We start from the raw sequence: 13,661 nt of genomic DNA, 5'->3' as shown, positions 1-13,661 counted from the left end.
AAGAGGAAAAAGGAAGCGTACGTAAGGATGAGAAAACAAGGTTCATTTGGATCGCTTGAGGGTTACAAGGAATGAGCTAAAAAAAAAGGGTTTAGGAGAGCTAGGAGGGGGCATGAGAAGTCCTTGGCGGGTCGGATCAAGGAAAACCCCAAGGCTTTTTACTCTTTTATGTGAGAAATAAGAAATATGTGGTCAAGGACAGTAGCGGGAACTTGTGCATGGAGTCAGAAGAGATAGGAGAGGTGTTGAATGAATTATTTTCTTCAGTGTTCACCGAGGAGAGGGGCTATGTTTTTGAGGATGAGAGTGTGATACAGGCAGGTAGGCTGGAGGAGGTAGATGTTCTGAGGGAAGATGTATTCTCAATTTTGAAAAACCTGGGGGTCGACAAGTCCCCTGGGCCAGATGGGATATATCCTAGGATTCTTTGGGAGGCAGAGCCTTTGACTTCTTTGCAGAGCCTTTGGCTTTGATCTTTGGGTCCTCACTGTCCACTGGGATAGTGCCAGAGGACTGGAGAGTGGCGAATGTTGTTCCTCTGTTCAAGAAAGGGAATAGGAATGACCCTAGTAATTATAGGCCAGTTAGTCTTACTTCGGTGGTCAGTACGTTAATGGAGATAGGATTAATGACCATTTGGAAAGATGCAGCTTAATCCGGGATAGTCAACACGGATTCGTGAAGGGTAAGTCTTGCCTCACAAATTTGATTGAATTCTTTGAGGAGGTGACTAAGTGTGTAGATGAAGGTAGAGCAGTTGATGTTGTATACATGGATCTCAGTAAGGCGTTGGATAAGATTCCCCATGGTCGGCTCATGAAGAAAGTAAAGAGGTGTGGGATAGGGGGAAATTTGGCCAATTGGATAAGTAACTGGCTAACACATAGAAGACAGAGGGTGGTGGTGGATGGAAAATTTTCAGACTGGAGACCAGTTACCAGCGGTGTACTACAGGGATCAGTGCTGGGTCCTCTGCTATTTGTGATTTTTTCAATGACTTGGAAGAGGGGGGCTGAAGGATGGGTCAGTAAATTTGCTGATGACACCAAGATTGGTGGAGTAGTGGATGAGGTGGAGGGCTGTTGTAGGCTGCAAAGAGACATTGATAGGATGCAGAGCTGGGCCGAAAATTGGCAGATGGAGTTTAACCCTGATAAGTGCGAGGTGATTCATTTTGGTAGGACAAATTTGAATGCAGATTACAGGGTCAACGGCAGGGTTCTGAGGAATGTGGAGGAACAGAGAGATCTTGGGGTTCATGTCCACAGATCTCTGAAGGTTGCCACTCAAGTGGATAGAGCCGTGAAGAAGGCCTATAGTGTGTTAGCGTTTATTAACAGGGGGCTTGAGTTTAAGAGCCGCGGGGTTATGCTGCAACTGTACAGGACCCTGGTGAGACCACATTTGGAGTATTGTGTGCAGTTCTGATCACCTCATTATAGGAAGTATGTGGAAGCATTGGAAAGGGTGCAAAGGAGATTTACCAGGATGCTGCCTGGATGGGAGGGTAGGTCTTATGAGGAAAGGTTGAGGGAGCTAGGGCTTTTCTCATTGGAGCGAAGGAGGATGAGAGACGACTTAATAGCGGTTTATAAGATGATGAGGGGGATAGATAGAGTGGACGTTCAGAGACTATTTCCTCTGGTGGATGTAGCTGTTACAAGGGGGCATAACAAGTTTCGGGGTGGGAGATATAGGAGGATGTCCAAGGCAGGTTCTTTACTCAGAGCGTGGTTAGAGTGTGGAATGGACTGCCTGCTGTGATAGTGGAGTCGGACACTTTAGGAACTTTCAAGCGGTTATTGAATAGGCACATGGAGCACACCAGAATGACAGGGAGTGGGATAGCTTGATCTTGGTTTCGGACAAAGCTCGGCACAACATCGAGGGCCGAAAGGCCTGTTCTGTGCTGTACTGTTCTATGTTCTATGTTCCAGAGACTTCAACACCATCTCTCTGTTAAAATGTGTTGAGGTCTCTGCTCCATCATGGCTGCCATCTCCTTGGGGAAAGAGGAGAGAGATGAAAGGAAATGTGGATAAGCGAACAAATACTCGGGTGATGGAGCGGCACCGTGGTGCAGTGGTTAGCACTGCTGCCTACGGGCACTGAGGACCCGGGTTCGATACCGGCCCCGGGAAACTGTCTGTGTGGAGTTTGCACATTCTCCCAGTGTCTGTGTGGGTTCGCCCCTACAACCCAAAGATGTGCAGGGTAGGTGGATTGGCCATGCTAAATTGCCCCTTAATTGGAAAAAAATGATTGGGTACTCGAAATTTATTTTAAAAAAATACTCAGGTGATGGGTGATGCAGTGCACAAAGTAAGCGAATATGCGAACAAGGAAGTTGCAAACGGCGGGACTTTATTGTACAACAAAATAAGTATGCGTTTAATTAATATTGTGGGGAGCACGGCAGCACGGTAGTGCAGTGGTTAGCACTGCTGCTTCACATCGCCGAGGTCCCAGGTTCGATCCCGGCCCTGGGTCACTGTCCGTATGGAGTTTGCACATACTCTCCATGTCTGCGTGGGTCTCACCCCCGCAACCCAAAAGATGTGCAGGGTAGGTGAATTGGCCATGCTAAATTGCCCCTTAATTGGAAAAAAGAATGGATACTCTAAATGTTTTTAAAAATGTAATTAATATTGATTAATTATAAATTTAGATGATTAATCATTAATATGTTGTCTACACGCTTAAAGAGTATCAAGGCAGAAAGAAACCAATGTCTGGCAGCTATGTCCTTATGAACCCGACCGCTCGTTCAGTAATGGTGCTACTGAACCACTCTGATGCACATTAAAGTATCCTACCCAGAGAACACTGTCCTTCCACACTCGGAGCTTCTTTCAGTTGTATTCAACATGGAGGAGCACAGATTCATCAGCTGAAGGAGGGTGGTAGGTGGCAATCAAAACTAGGTTTCCATGTCTGTGTTCGACCTTGAATTTGTCATGAGATTTCAGTGCCAGAGGCACTGCAACTACAGCCCCAAAACCTGCTGCTGACTTAGTTTGGACATGTGACCAAATCCTCTGGCCCCCTTGTATGGCTGTATTAATTCAGCACAACCTTAGCAAACAAATGTGCAGTGTTTTACAAACTTTGCAATAGCTGAAGTAAGTTAAAAGCATCTAACCTGAAAGTTGGATCGTTGGCCCTTTAAATAGCAATATGGATGGAAGGGTGGGGTTCCTTGTGCAGTTAAACACCTGTTCAGCTGTAAGTAATTGGCACAGGCATTTCTGGATTTATACAGTCCAGGTTTCAAAACAGTTCATCAAATCAGTTGGAATAGCTGACTAACATCATAATCTGAGCACTCCTGATGCTCCCAGCATACGCATGCCAGCACCCTCTCCAGCATAGGGCGCCATGCCAAAAGCACTATTTGTGCCAATTGCTTACCTGAAGATTTTCACAGCCGAGGCACCAGTGGTGCTATAGAGCCCAATTTCCTGGCCTAGATGATTACTGTAAACCTTCCAGATCAAAGAAGTTGGGTGATGGTGAGAATGGCATAAGGAAATTATTAACATAACCATTTGTTCATTCTCTTTCCCCAAACTATGTCATTTCATTCAAGTGATTTTTGGTTATCCTTGTCTGGTGCAGATTATTAAAGTACACCAGACCACAGTGGACTCTTATTTGGAGGACATCTTGTTGAAGTCCGTGGAAGCTACAGCAGAAGATCAAGCACGCCAAGAGATCTGTAAAATGGCAGATGAAATCAATGATATTGCCTATGAAATTGAACAGCAGTACGTAGCATTAAATTACTTGTTTTGAGTATTTAAATTTAGTCAGCCACAAATTTTATTATCATGATCAAAAGACAAAATCAAAAGTTGAATAAGAAGATTGTTACCTTTTTGTGGCATTTTCTACCCACATTCCATCTTTAAAAATATGTCTCCACAGAAATCTGTCTACTATTTAATTAACAAGTGTCATCATTTAGGATAGAATTTGCATTCTTTTCCTCAAATTAATCATCCACTTTCTCTGCATATTTCTCTGCATTGAATTGCATTTGCTCAATCCTATCTATGACCATCTGTAAAATCATTTATATTCTTCTTGATATTTTGCTATGTCTTCTAATTTGGCATCATTAGAAGATTTCAATATTCATCTATATCCAAAACATTTATATAGGAAAAGCAACAGATACCAGCACAAATCTCAAAGCACACTATTACTCAGATTCTGCTAGTCTGAAAAGTAATATTTATATCTAATCTTTGTTTTCTGTCTGTACAACACCTTTTTATCCACGCAGTTACATGAGGAACATATTGTCGTAAATCACACGCATTTCACCTTCTGCAACACTGCATTGTGTTATCAGGCTCCTAGGAATGGAAAACTAATCTAGACTACAGAGGCATTAAGTATAATGTCATAGTCAGAGACACCACCGAAAGGGCCCTTCGGCACATTGCGTCTGCATCGGTCAAAAGCAGCCATCTAAGTAATCTAATCCCATTTTCCTGCATTTGGCCCTTGGCTTTGTATGCCTTGGCAGTGCAAGTGCACATCTTTTGTTTTGTTATTTACAGGACAGAAGGAGGCCCATCATGTTCTCACCGGCCCCCCAAAGAGCTACTCAGCTAGTCCCATTCTCCAGCACTGTCTCCGGCCCTCTAAATTAATCTCTTTCAAATATGTATCCAGCTCTCTTTTGAAACCTCCTATGGAATCCACCTTCACCACTCTCCCAGGCTGCACATTCCAAATCCCAACAACTCTCTGAATAAAGAAGTTTCTCCTCATCTCACTCCTAGCTCTCTTGCTGACCATCTTGAAAATATGACCCCTAGTCACTGACATACTAACTAGTGGAAACAGAACATCCTTCTTTACCCTTTCAAAATTGTTCATAATTTTGATCACCTCAATAAGGTCACTTCTTAATCTTCTCTGCTCCAACAAGAACAAGCCCAATTTCTCCAATCTTTCCTTGTATCTAAAATTCCTCATTCCTGGTATCATTCTAGTAAATCTCCTCTGCACTCTCTCTAGGGCTTTAACTTACTTCCTCAAATAAGGTGCCCAGAACTGAACACAATACTCCAAATGTGGTCTGATCAACGATTTGTAGAATTGTATCATCGCATCTTTGCTTTTTATACTCTTATCACTCTATTTATCAACCCAAGGATCCCATAAGTCCACTTAACAACTGTTTCAATTTGACTGGCCACCTTCAGACAATTATGCACTTGAACTTCAAGGTCCCTCTGCTCCTCTACTCCCCTCAAAGGTGTACCATTGAGTTTCTATTGTCTTCTCATGTTTCTTCTACCAAAATTCATTACCTCACATTTTGCTGCTTTGAAGTTCATCTGCCAGGTGTCTGCCCATTTGGCCAACTTGTCAATGATCCTCTGAAGTTGCTCAGCGTCATCCTCACAATTCACTATTCTCCCTAGCTTAGTATCATCTGCAAATTTAGAGATTTTGCCCTCAACACCCACTTCTAAATCATTTATATCAATCAGAAAAAGCAAGGGTCCCAACACTGAGTCCTGGGGAACACCACTTTCAACTCATCTCCATCTATACTTGTACTCTGTTTCCAACTTCTTAGCCAACTTCTAATCCATGCTGCCAAGGACCCATCAATCCCAAACATTTTTAATTTGCTAACCAACCTGCCAATGGCACCGTATCACATGCTTTCTGAAATTCTAAATATACAACATCCATGGCACCACCCTCATCCTCTGTCTGTGTCACCTTGCAAAACTCAATTAAATTTGTCAGACGTGACCTGCCCTTGACAAAGCCATGTTGACTGTCTAGTATTAACTTATTTTTTTCCATATGTATATTTATCTGATCCCATATTATGCCCTCCACCAGTTTTCCCACTGTTGATGTCAAGCTGACAAGTCTATAGTTTCCTGGGTTATCCCTTGCCCCTTTCTTAAACAATGGTGTCACATTTGCATTCCTCCAGTCCCCCAGGACTAATCCTGTGTTCAGAGAGTCCTGGAAAATTTCTGTCAACGGCTCCGCAACATGCTCCCTTACCTCTCTCAGCAATCTAGGATGCATCCTATCCGGGCCTGGCGACCTCTCTACCTGGAGTGCTGCCAGCCTTTTTAGCACCTTTTCTTTATTTATTACTATACGGCTCAGTTGCTCAACACCCACATTTTGAACTGGGCCATTGTTACCATCTTCTAATTTGGTAAAGACAGAAGCAAAGTACTTTTAGTAACACCGCCATACGCTCCGCTTCAGTGAGCAGTTTACACTGCTTGTCCTTTATGGGCCCACTATTATGGGCCAGGGTTTAGAGAACACCAAAGTATATCATGGAGTTCACCTGACCCACAACTTTTAATAGATTCTGGTTATGGGGAGCACAAGGGCGCACTTTACAGGTGTGATGCAACAGAAATCTAAAGTATTTTTAAACAAAAACAAAGTTTATTCTATGAATCCAGTTAACATTTTATAAACACACAGTAAACATCTTATCAACTACCAACACTGATACCATCCCCAAAGATACAGTATGCTGTAGGTAACCCTTAGTAACTTTCCTAACAACATCTATAAGTCAAAAACTTTTTAAATAAAGATAGTAGGTTTGCATTCCTTACAGAAACAGGTATTACTTTGAAATCATCAAGTGATCTGGAGACATTCTTTAGCAAGCAGAGAGAGAGAGAGACCAAAATACACCTGCTTGGTTTGAATGCAGCTCTCCAACTGAAAAATGAAACTAAAACTCAAGAGCCAAAAGCAGCTTCCAGCTCAAAACGAAATTAAAAAGCAGAGCCAGAGCCCAGCTCCACCCACACACTGACCACTTGAGAAGACAAACATTTCTTAAAGTGACATTCCCATGAAAAAAAACCCCATCAACTTGAAGATGGTTTCATTTTTCACCTTTTCACTTTCTTTTAAACTACATTGACAGTAAATATACTTTTTTGTTTAGCAAAACAAAACACGCAAACATTTATAATAACATAGTCCATTTTAGTTCTTCTTCATGGAACTGGAATCCCTCTTGATTCACCGTCTCTTTGGACAAGATGGTCGCTGCACGATCCATCCATTTCTCTACGCCTCGGCATTTCTCTTTAAGGTCAGATACTTTTGTTCAATCCGATCACAGAGCCCCTTGTAATACTCCAACACAGGAGCATTGGTTAACACAGCCTTCAGGCCGTGAAATGCCTGTTGACACTCCGCTGTCCACTGAAATTTGCTACGCTTCTTCAGCAAGTCCGTCAATAGAGCGACCACACTGCTAAGGTTCGGCACAAATTTCCGGTAAAATCCACTCATGCCAAGAAATCGCATTATTTCCCTTTGTGTCGAGGGTATTGGAAACTCCCCAATAACTTTTGTTTTCACATCCCGTGGGACCATTCAACCCTGTCCAATTGTATGGCCAAGGAAAGTGACTTGGGCTTTTCCAAATTCACTTTTGGCTAGTTTTACCACCAAACTCACCTCCTGAAGTCGATCGAATAACTCCATCAGATGCTTCAAATGTTCTTTCCATGTCTGACTAAAAATTACCAGATGTATCGTTGATGTATACCGCACAATTGGGTAATCCTGAAACAACTTTGTTAGTTAACTGTTGAAATGTGGCTGGGGCGATTTTCTTGCCAAATGGCATAACTTTGAATTGGTATATACCATCTAGAGTCACAAAAGCTGAAATCTCCTTTGCCCTTTCGGATAAAGGTACCTGCCAGTAACCTTTAAGTAAATCCAGTTTGGAAATAAAAGCTGATTGTCCTATCTTCTCAATGCAATCCTCCAAACGTGGGATAGGAAGAGTCCGTTCTTGTAACTGCATTAACCTTTCTATACTCCACACATAACCATTGGGTACCGTCCGGTTTTGGTACCATCACTATGGGTGAGCTCCATTGGCTGTAACCCACTTCAATTATGCCATTTTAAAGCATACTTTCAATTTTCTGGTTAACCTGTGCCAATTTTAAAGGGTTAAGTCTGTATGAATGCTGTTTAATTGGAACAGAATTTCCCACATCTACATCATGTGTAGCCATTTTAATACTTCCCAACTTATCTCCACAAACTTGCCCATGTAACATCAATAACTCTTTCAGGTCAGTTTGTTTTTCCTCTGGAAGGTAACTCAACAATGTATCCCAATTTTTAAGAACATCCTCGTTTTCCAACTTAATTTGAGGGATGTCAAATGCAAAGTCATCTGGTTTTGGTTCTTCACTTTGAGATAGAATCATTAAAACCTGCTCCTTTTGCTCTCCTTCCCTTTCAAAGTACCTTTTAAGCATATTCACATGACACACTCGGTGAGTTTTCCTTCCATCTGGCGTTCTTACCACATAATTCACCTCACTTAATTTCCTATCAATCTGATAAGATCCACAAAACCTTGCTTTTAAAGATTCACCTACCAATGGTAACAATACTAAAACTTTATCTCCACTGGCAAAACTACAAACTTTTGATTTCTTGTCCGCTACCCGTTTCATCACATGTTGTGCAACCTTTAAATGTTTTCCAGCCAATTCCCCTGCTCTATTTAATTGTTCCCTAAAATTTGACACGTAATCCAATAATGTAAGTTCCGACTGCTCACTCACTAATTTTTCCTTAATCAATTTAAGTGATCCTCTTACCTCATGACCAAACATTAGTTCAAAAGGACTGAATTTGGTTGACTCATTAGGTGCATCCCTAATTGCAAACGGTACGAATGGAATTCCTTTATCCCAATCCTCTGGATAATCTTGACAACAAGCCCTCAACATTGTCTTTAATATCTGATGCCACCTTTCTAACGCTCTCTGCGATTCTGGATGGTGTGCAGTTGATGTAAATTGTTTTATTCCTAAACTATGCATAACTTCTTTGAATAACCTTGAGGTAAAATTTGATCCATGATCCAATTGTATTTCTGTGGGTAGTCCATATCTAGTAAAGAATTTAAGTAACTCCTCCACAATCTTTCTGGCTGTAATATTGCATACTGTAATGGCCTCTGGAAACCTAGTAGACACATCCATTATAGTCAAAAGGTATTGATTCCCACTTTTCCTTTTAGGAAGCAGTCCTATGCAATCCATTAAGACCCTTGGAAAAAGGTTCCTCAAATGCTGGAATGGGTATTAAGGGTTCTGGTTTTATCACTGCTTGAGGTTTCCCCATCACTTGACATGTGTGACATGATCGACAAAATGTAACTTAATCTTTATGTAGTCCAGGCCAATAAAAATGTTTTTGTATTTTAGCTTGAGTTTTCCTTACTCCCAAATGACCTCCTACTGGTACCTCATTGCAACCCGCAACACCTTCTTTCTATACCCTTCCGCTAATACCACTTTATGAACTTCTGCCCACTTTTCATCCGCTTGCACATGGAAAGGTCTCCATTTTCTCATCAAGACATCATTTTTACGGTAATAACATTCTGGTATACACTCAGATTCCTCTTCCGTGTATGCTTTCTGATACATCCGTTTTATTTCTATATCTTTCTGTTGTAACTCTGCCAATTTTCCTGAACTAAAAATATCCGCCTCATCCTCCACCTGTTCTTGTTCTTTTCCAACCATCTGATCAAAAATCATTTCTGAAATGAAAAAAATGAAAATCGCTTATTGTCACAAGTAGGCTTCAATGAAGTTACTGTGAAAAGCCCCTAGTCGCCACATTCCGGCGCCTGTTCGGGGAGGCTGGTACGGGAATTGAACCGTGCTGCTGGCCTGCTTGGTCTGCTTTAAAAGCCAGCAATTTAGCTCAGTGTACTAAACCTGCCCCAGGTAATTGAACTTCAACTTCATCTTCACTCTTTGATTTCTCCTCTTGTCTTAACCTATGACTTTGCAACCTTGTTACTACACAATCCGGAAGAATCCCAGGATATTCGTCCTTCAACACTTCAGTTGTCTGATTTCCCACTGGCTTATCAACCACAGTAGGCATCACTCCCACCTGCGATCTAGCTATATCATTATCCAAGATAAACTGTATTCCTGGACAAGATAGTTTCTCTATTACTCCTACTACCACTTCGAACAAAGAACAAAGAAAAGTACAGCACAGAAATAGGCCCTTCGGCCCTCCAAGCCTGTGCCGACCATGCTGCCTGACTAAACTACAATCTTCTACACTTCCTGAGTCCGTATCCCTCTATTCCCATCCTATTCATGTATCTGTCAAGATGCCCCTAAATGTCACTATCGTCCCTGCTTCCACCGCTTCATCCGGTAGCGAGTTCCAGGCACCCACTACCCTCGGTGTAAAAGAACTTGCCTCGTACATCTACTTGAAAACTTGCCCCTCGCACCTTAAACCTATGCCCCCTAGTAATTGACCCCTCTACCCTGGGGAAAAGCCTCTGACTATCCACTCTGTCTATGCCCCTCATAATTTTGTAGACCTCTATCAGGTCGCCCCTCAACCTCCGTCGTTCCAGTGAGAACAAACCGAGTTTACTCAACTGCTCCTCATAGCTAATGCCCTCCATACCAGGCAACATTCTGGTAAATCTCTTCTGCACCCTCTCTAAAGCCTCCACATCCTTCTGGTAGTGTGGCGACCAGAATTGAACACTATACTCCAAGTGTGGCCGAATTAAGGTTCTATACAGCTGCAACATGACTTGCCAATTCTTATACTCAATGCCCTGGCCAATGAAGGCAAGCATGCCGTATGCCTTCTTGACTACCTTCTCCATCTGTGTTGCCCCTTTCAGTGACCTGTACACCTAGATCTCTCTGACTTTCAATACTCTTGAGGGTTCTACCATTCACTGTATATTTCCTACTTGCATTAGACCTTCCAAAATGCATTACCTCACATATGTCCGGATTAAACTCCATCTGCCAACTCTCCGCCCAAGTCTCCAAACAATCTAAATCCTGCTGTATCCTCTGACAGTCCTCATCGCTATCCGCAATTCCACCAACCTTTGTGTCGTCTGCAAACTTACTAATCAGACCAGTTACATTTTCCTCCAAGTATAGTCCTTCCTTGTCCTGAAGCGTGGTACATTGGCGAGACCATGCAGACGCTGCGACAACGAATGAACGGACATCGCGCGACAATCAGCAGTCAAGGGCATTCAGCCTCTGATCTCCGGGTAAGCGTTCTCCAAGGCGGCCTTCAGGTCGCGCGACAACGCAGAATCGCCGAGCAGAAACTTATAGCCAAGTTCCGCACACATGAGTGCGGCCTCAACCGGGACCTGGGATTCATGTCGCATTACATTCATCCCCCACCATCTGGCCTGCAAAATCCTACCAACTGTCCTGGCTTGACACAATTCACACCTCTTTAACCTGGGGTTACCCCATCTCTGGGCCTGTAAAGATTTAATCACCTGCTAATGCTCGCATTCCAAGCATTGTCTGGCATCTTTGAATCTGTCTATATATATGTTTCTGGAACATACCTCTTCATTCACCTGAGGAAGGAGCAGCGCTCCGAAAGCTAGTGACATCGAAACAAACCTGTTGGACTTTAACCTGGTGTTGTAAGACTTCTTACTGTGCTCACCCCAGTCCAACGCCGGCATCTCCACATCATGGCTACCATCGACACCGCAAACTGCCGGCTCAAAGTGGAGAGGATCTCCAGGAAGATCGCGCATATAGACACAGACATTAAGTTTCTACAAAGATGCAAGAAAGCAGACAAGATCCCGAAAGGGCTACAGATCACAAACCCACTCAAGTCGACCTACAACACAGACTACACTGAGAGACTCTGCCATCGCACCTCTCTCACACTCCTCAACCACCTCGTACGCCAGCTCTACAGCAGACGACACAACTTGGAAACCAAGATAGTGGCCATATTCTCAACCTGCACTCAGGACGCAGCAGACCAGCTGCGGAACACTGCCAAACAGATGAGACAACAATACTATGCCACCTATATGCATACCAAGAACAGGAAGCTTGAGAAACTCGGCATCACCACCAGTGGCAACCAAGCCACCCCCGGTACCACAGTAGAAATACAGGGAAATCCATTGTCAACTTGTCGGACTACACCCTTCAACCAGACGAAATCGAAGTCCTCAGCAGAGGGCTCAATTTCTGCACCACCATCAAAATGGACCCCATCAGTCTTGCGGCAGACATGGAGGAATTCATCAGGCGAATGAGGCTCCGGGAATTCTTCCACAGACTCCAAAAGGCCAACAGCGAACCCAAGCAGACTACCAATGAACTGGAACAGCAGACGGAGAGATCTGCGGTGCGGCAACCGAAGAGGAAAGAGTCGAATTGGACCCCTCCGGAAGGCTGCTGCCCTAGACTCGACATGTATGCTCAAGCCGTCAGGAGTCGCGTCAATGCCAGATTTATCAGTCGCATTCGGAAGACAGCCCCGAACGTCACCCAAGCACAACGCTCTCAAGACCAACCGCAGCATCGTCATCAAACCAGCAGACAAAGGAGGGGCCACTGTCATACTGAACAGAACGGACTACTGAAAAGAAGTATACCGACAACTCAACAACCAACAACACTATAGACAGTTACCCGCGGATCCGACCAAGGAACACATCCGCCAACTTAACAGACTGATCAAGACCTTGGATCCAGATCGTCAGAGCACCCTACGTGCTCTCATCCCACGTACTCCCCGCATTGAAGATCTCTACTGCCTCCCGAAAATACACAAGGCCAACACACCAGGCCGCCCTATCGTTTCAGGCAATGGGACCCTGTGTGAAAACCTCTCTGGCTACATCGAGGGCATCTTGAAACCCATCGTACAAGGTACGCCCAGCTTCTGTCGCAACACGACGGACTTCCTACAGAAACTCTGCACCCATGGACCAGTTGAACCAGGAACATTCCTCGTCACAATGGACGTCTCGGAACTCTACCCCAGCATCCCCCATGACGACGGCATTGCTGCAACAGCCTCAGTACTCAACACCGACAACTGCCAATCTCCAGATGCAATTCTGCAACTCATCCGCTTCATTCTGGATCACAACGTCTTCACCTTCGACAACAAGTTCTTAATCCAGACACACGGAACAGTCATGGGGACCAAATTCGTACCCCAATACGCCAATATCTTCATGCACAAGTTTGAACAAGACCTACTCACCGCACAGGATCTTCAACCGACATTATACACCAGATACATCGATGACAATTTTTTCCTTTGGACCCACGGCGAAGAATCACTGAAACGACTACACGATGACATCAATAAGTTCCATCCAACCATCAGACTCTCCATGGACTACTCTCCAAAATCAGTTGCGTTCTTGGACACACTTGTCTCCATCAAGGATGGTCACCTCAGCACCTTCGCTTTACCGCAAGCCCACGGATAACCTCACAATGCTCCACTTCTCCAGCTTCCACCCTAAACACATTAAAGAAGCCATCCCCTATGGACAAGCTCTCCGTATACACAGGATCTGCTCAGACGAGGTTACGCGTAATAGACATCTACAGACGTTGAAAGATGCCTTCGGACGAACGGGATATGGCGCTCGACTCATCAATCGACAGTTCCAACGCGCCACGGCAAAAAACCGCACCGACCTCCTCAGAAGAAAAACATGGGACACAACCGACAGAATACCCTTCATCGTCCAGTACTTTCCCGGAGCGGAGAAACTACGACATCTTCACAGCCTTCGACACGTCATC

At 43.9% G+C, this 13,661-nt stretch overlaps 1 protein-coding gene across 4 annotated transcripts in view; it reads left to right on the top strand.

Annotated features, from left to right (window-relative positions):
• Positions 1–13,661, top strand: part of cfap91 (cilia and flagella associated protein 91) — a 294,449-nt gene that overhangs the window by 223,373 nt on the left and 57,415 nt on the right. For all 4 annotated transcript variants that reach the window (XM_072513694.1, XM_072513696.1, XM_072513693.1 and 1 more), the window contains one exon: positions 3,619–3,767. In XM_072513694.1, coding sequence (XP_072369795.1) covers positions 3,619–3,767 — 149 coding nt within the window. The remainder of the gene's footprint in view (positions 1–3,618; positions 3,768–13,661) is intronic.

This window comes from Scyliorhinus torazame, chromosome 8 (genome assembly GCF_047496885.1).
Source record: "Scyliorhinus torazame isolate Kashiwa2021f chromosome 8, sScyTor2.1, whole genome shotgun sequence".
Lineage (NCBI taxonomy): Eukaryota > Metazoa > Chordata > Chondrichthyes > Carcharhiniformes > Scyliorhinidae > Scyliorhinus > Scyliorhinus torazame.
The sequence above is the reverse complement of the archived record's forward strand: the minus strand, read 5'-3'. Positions and strand labels throughout refer to the sequence as shown.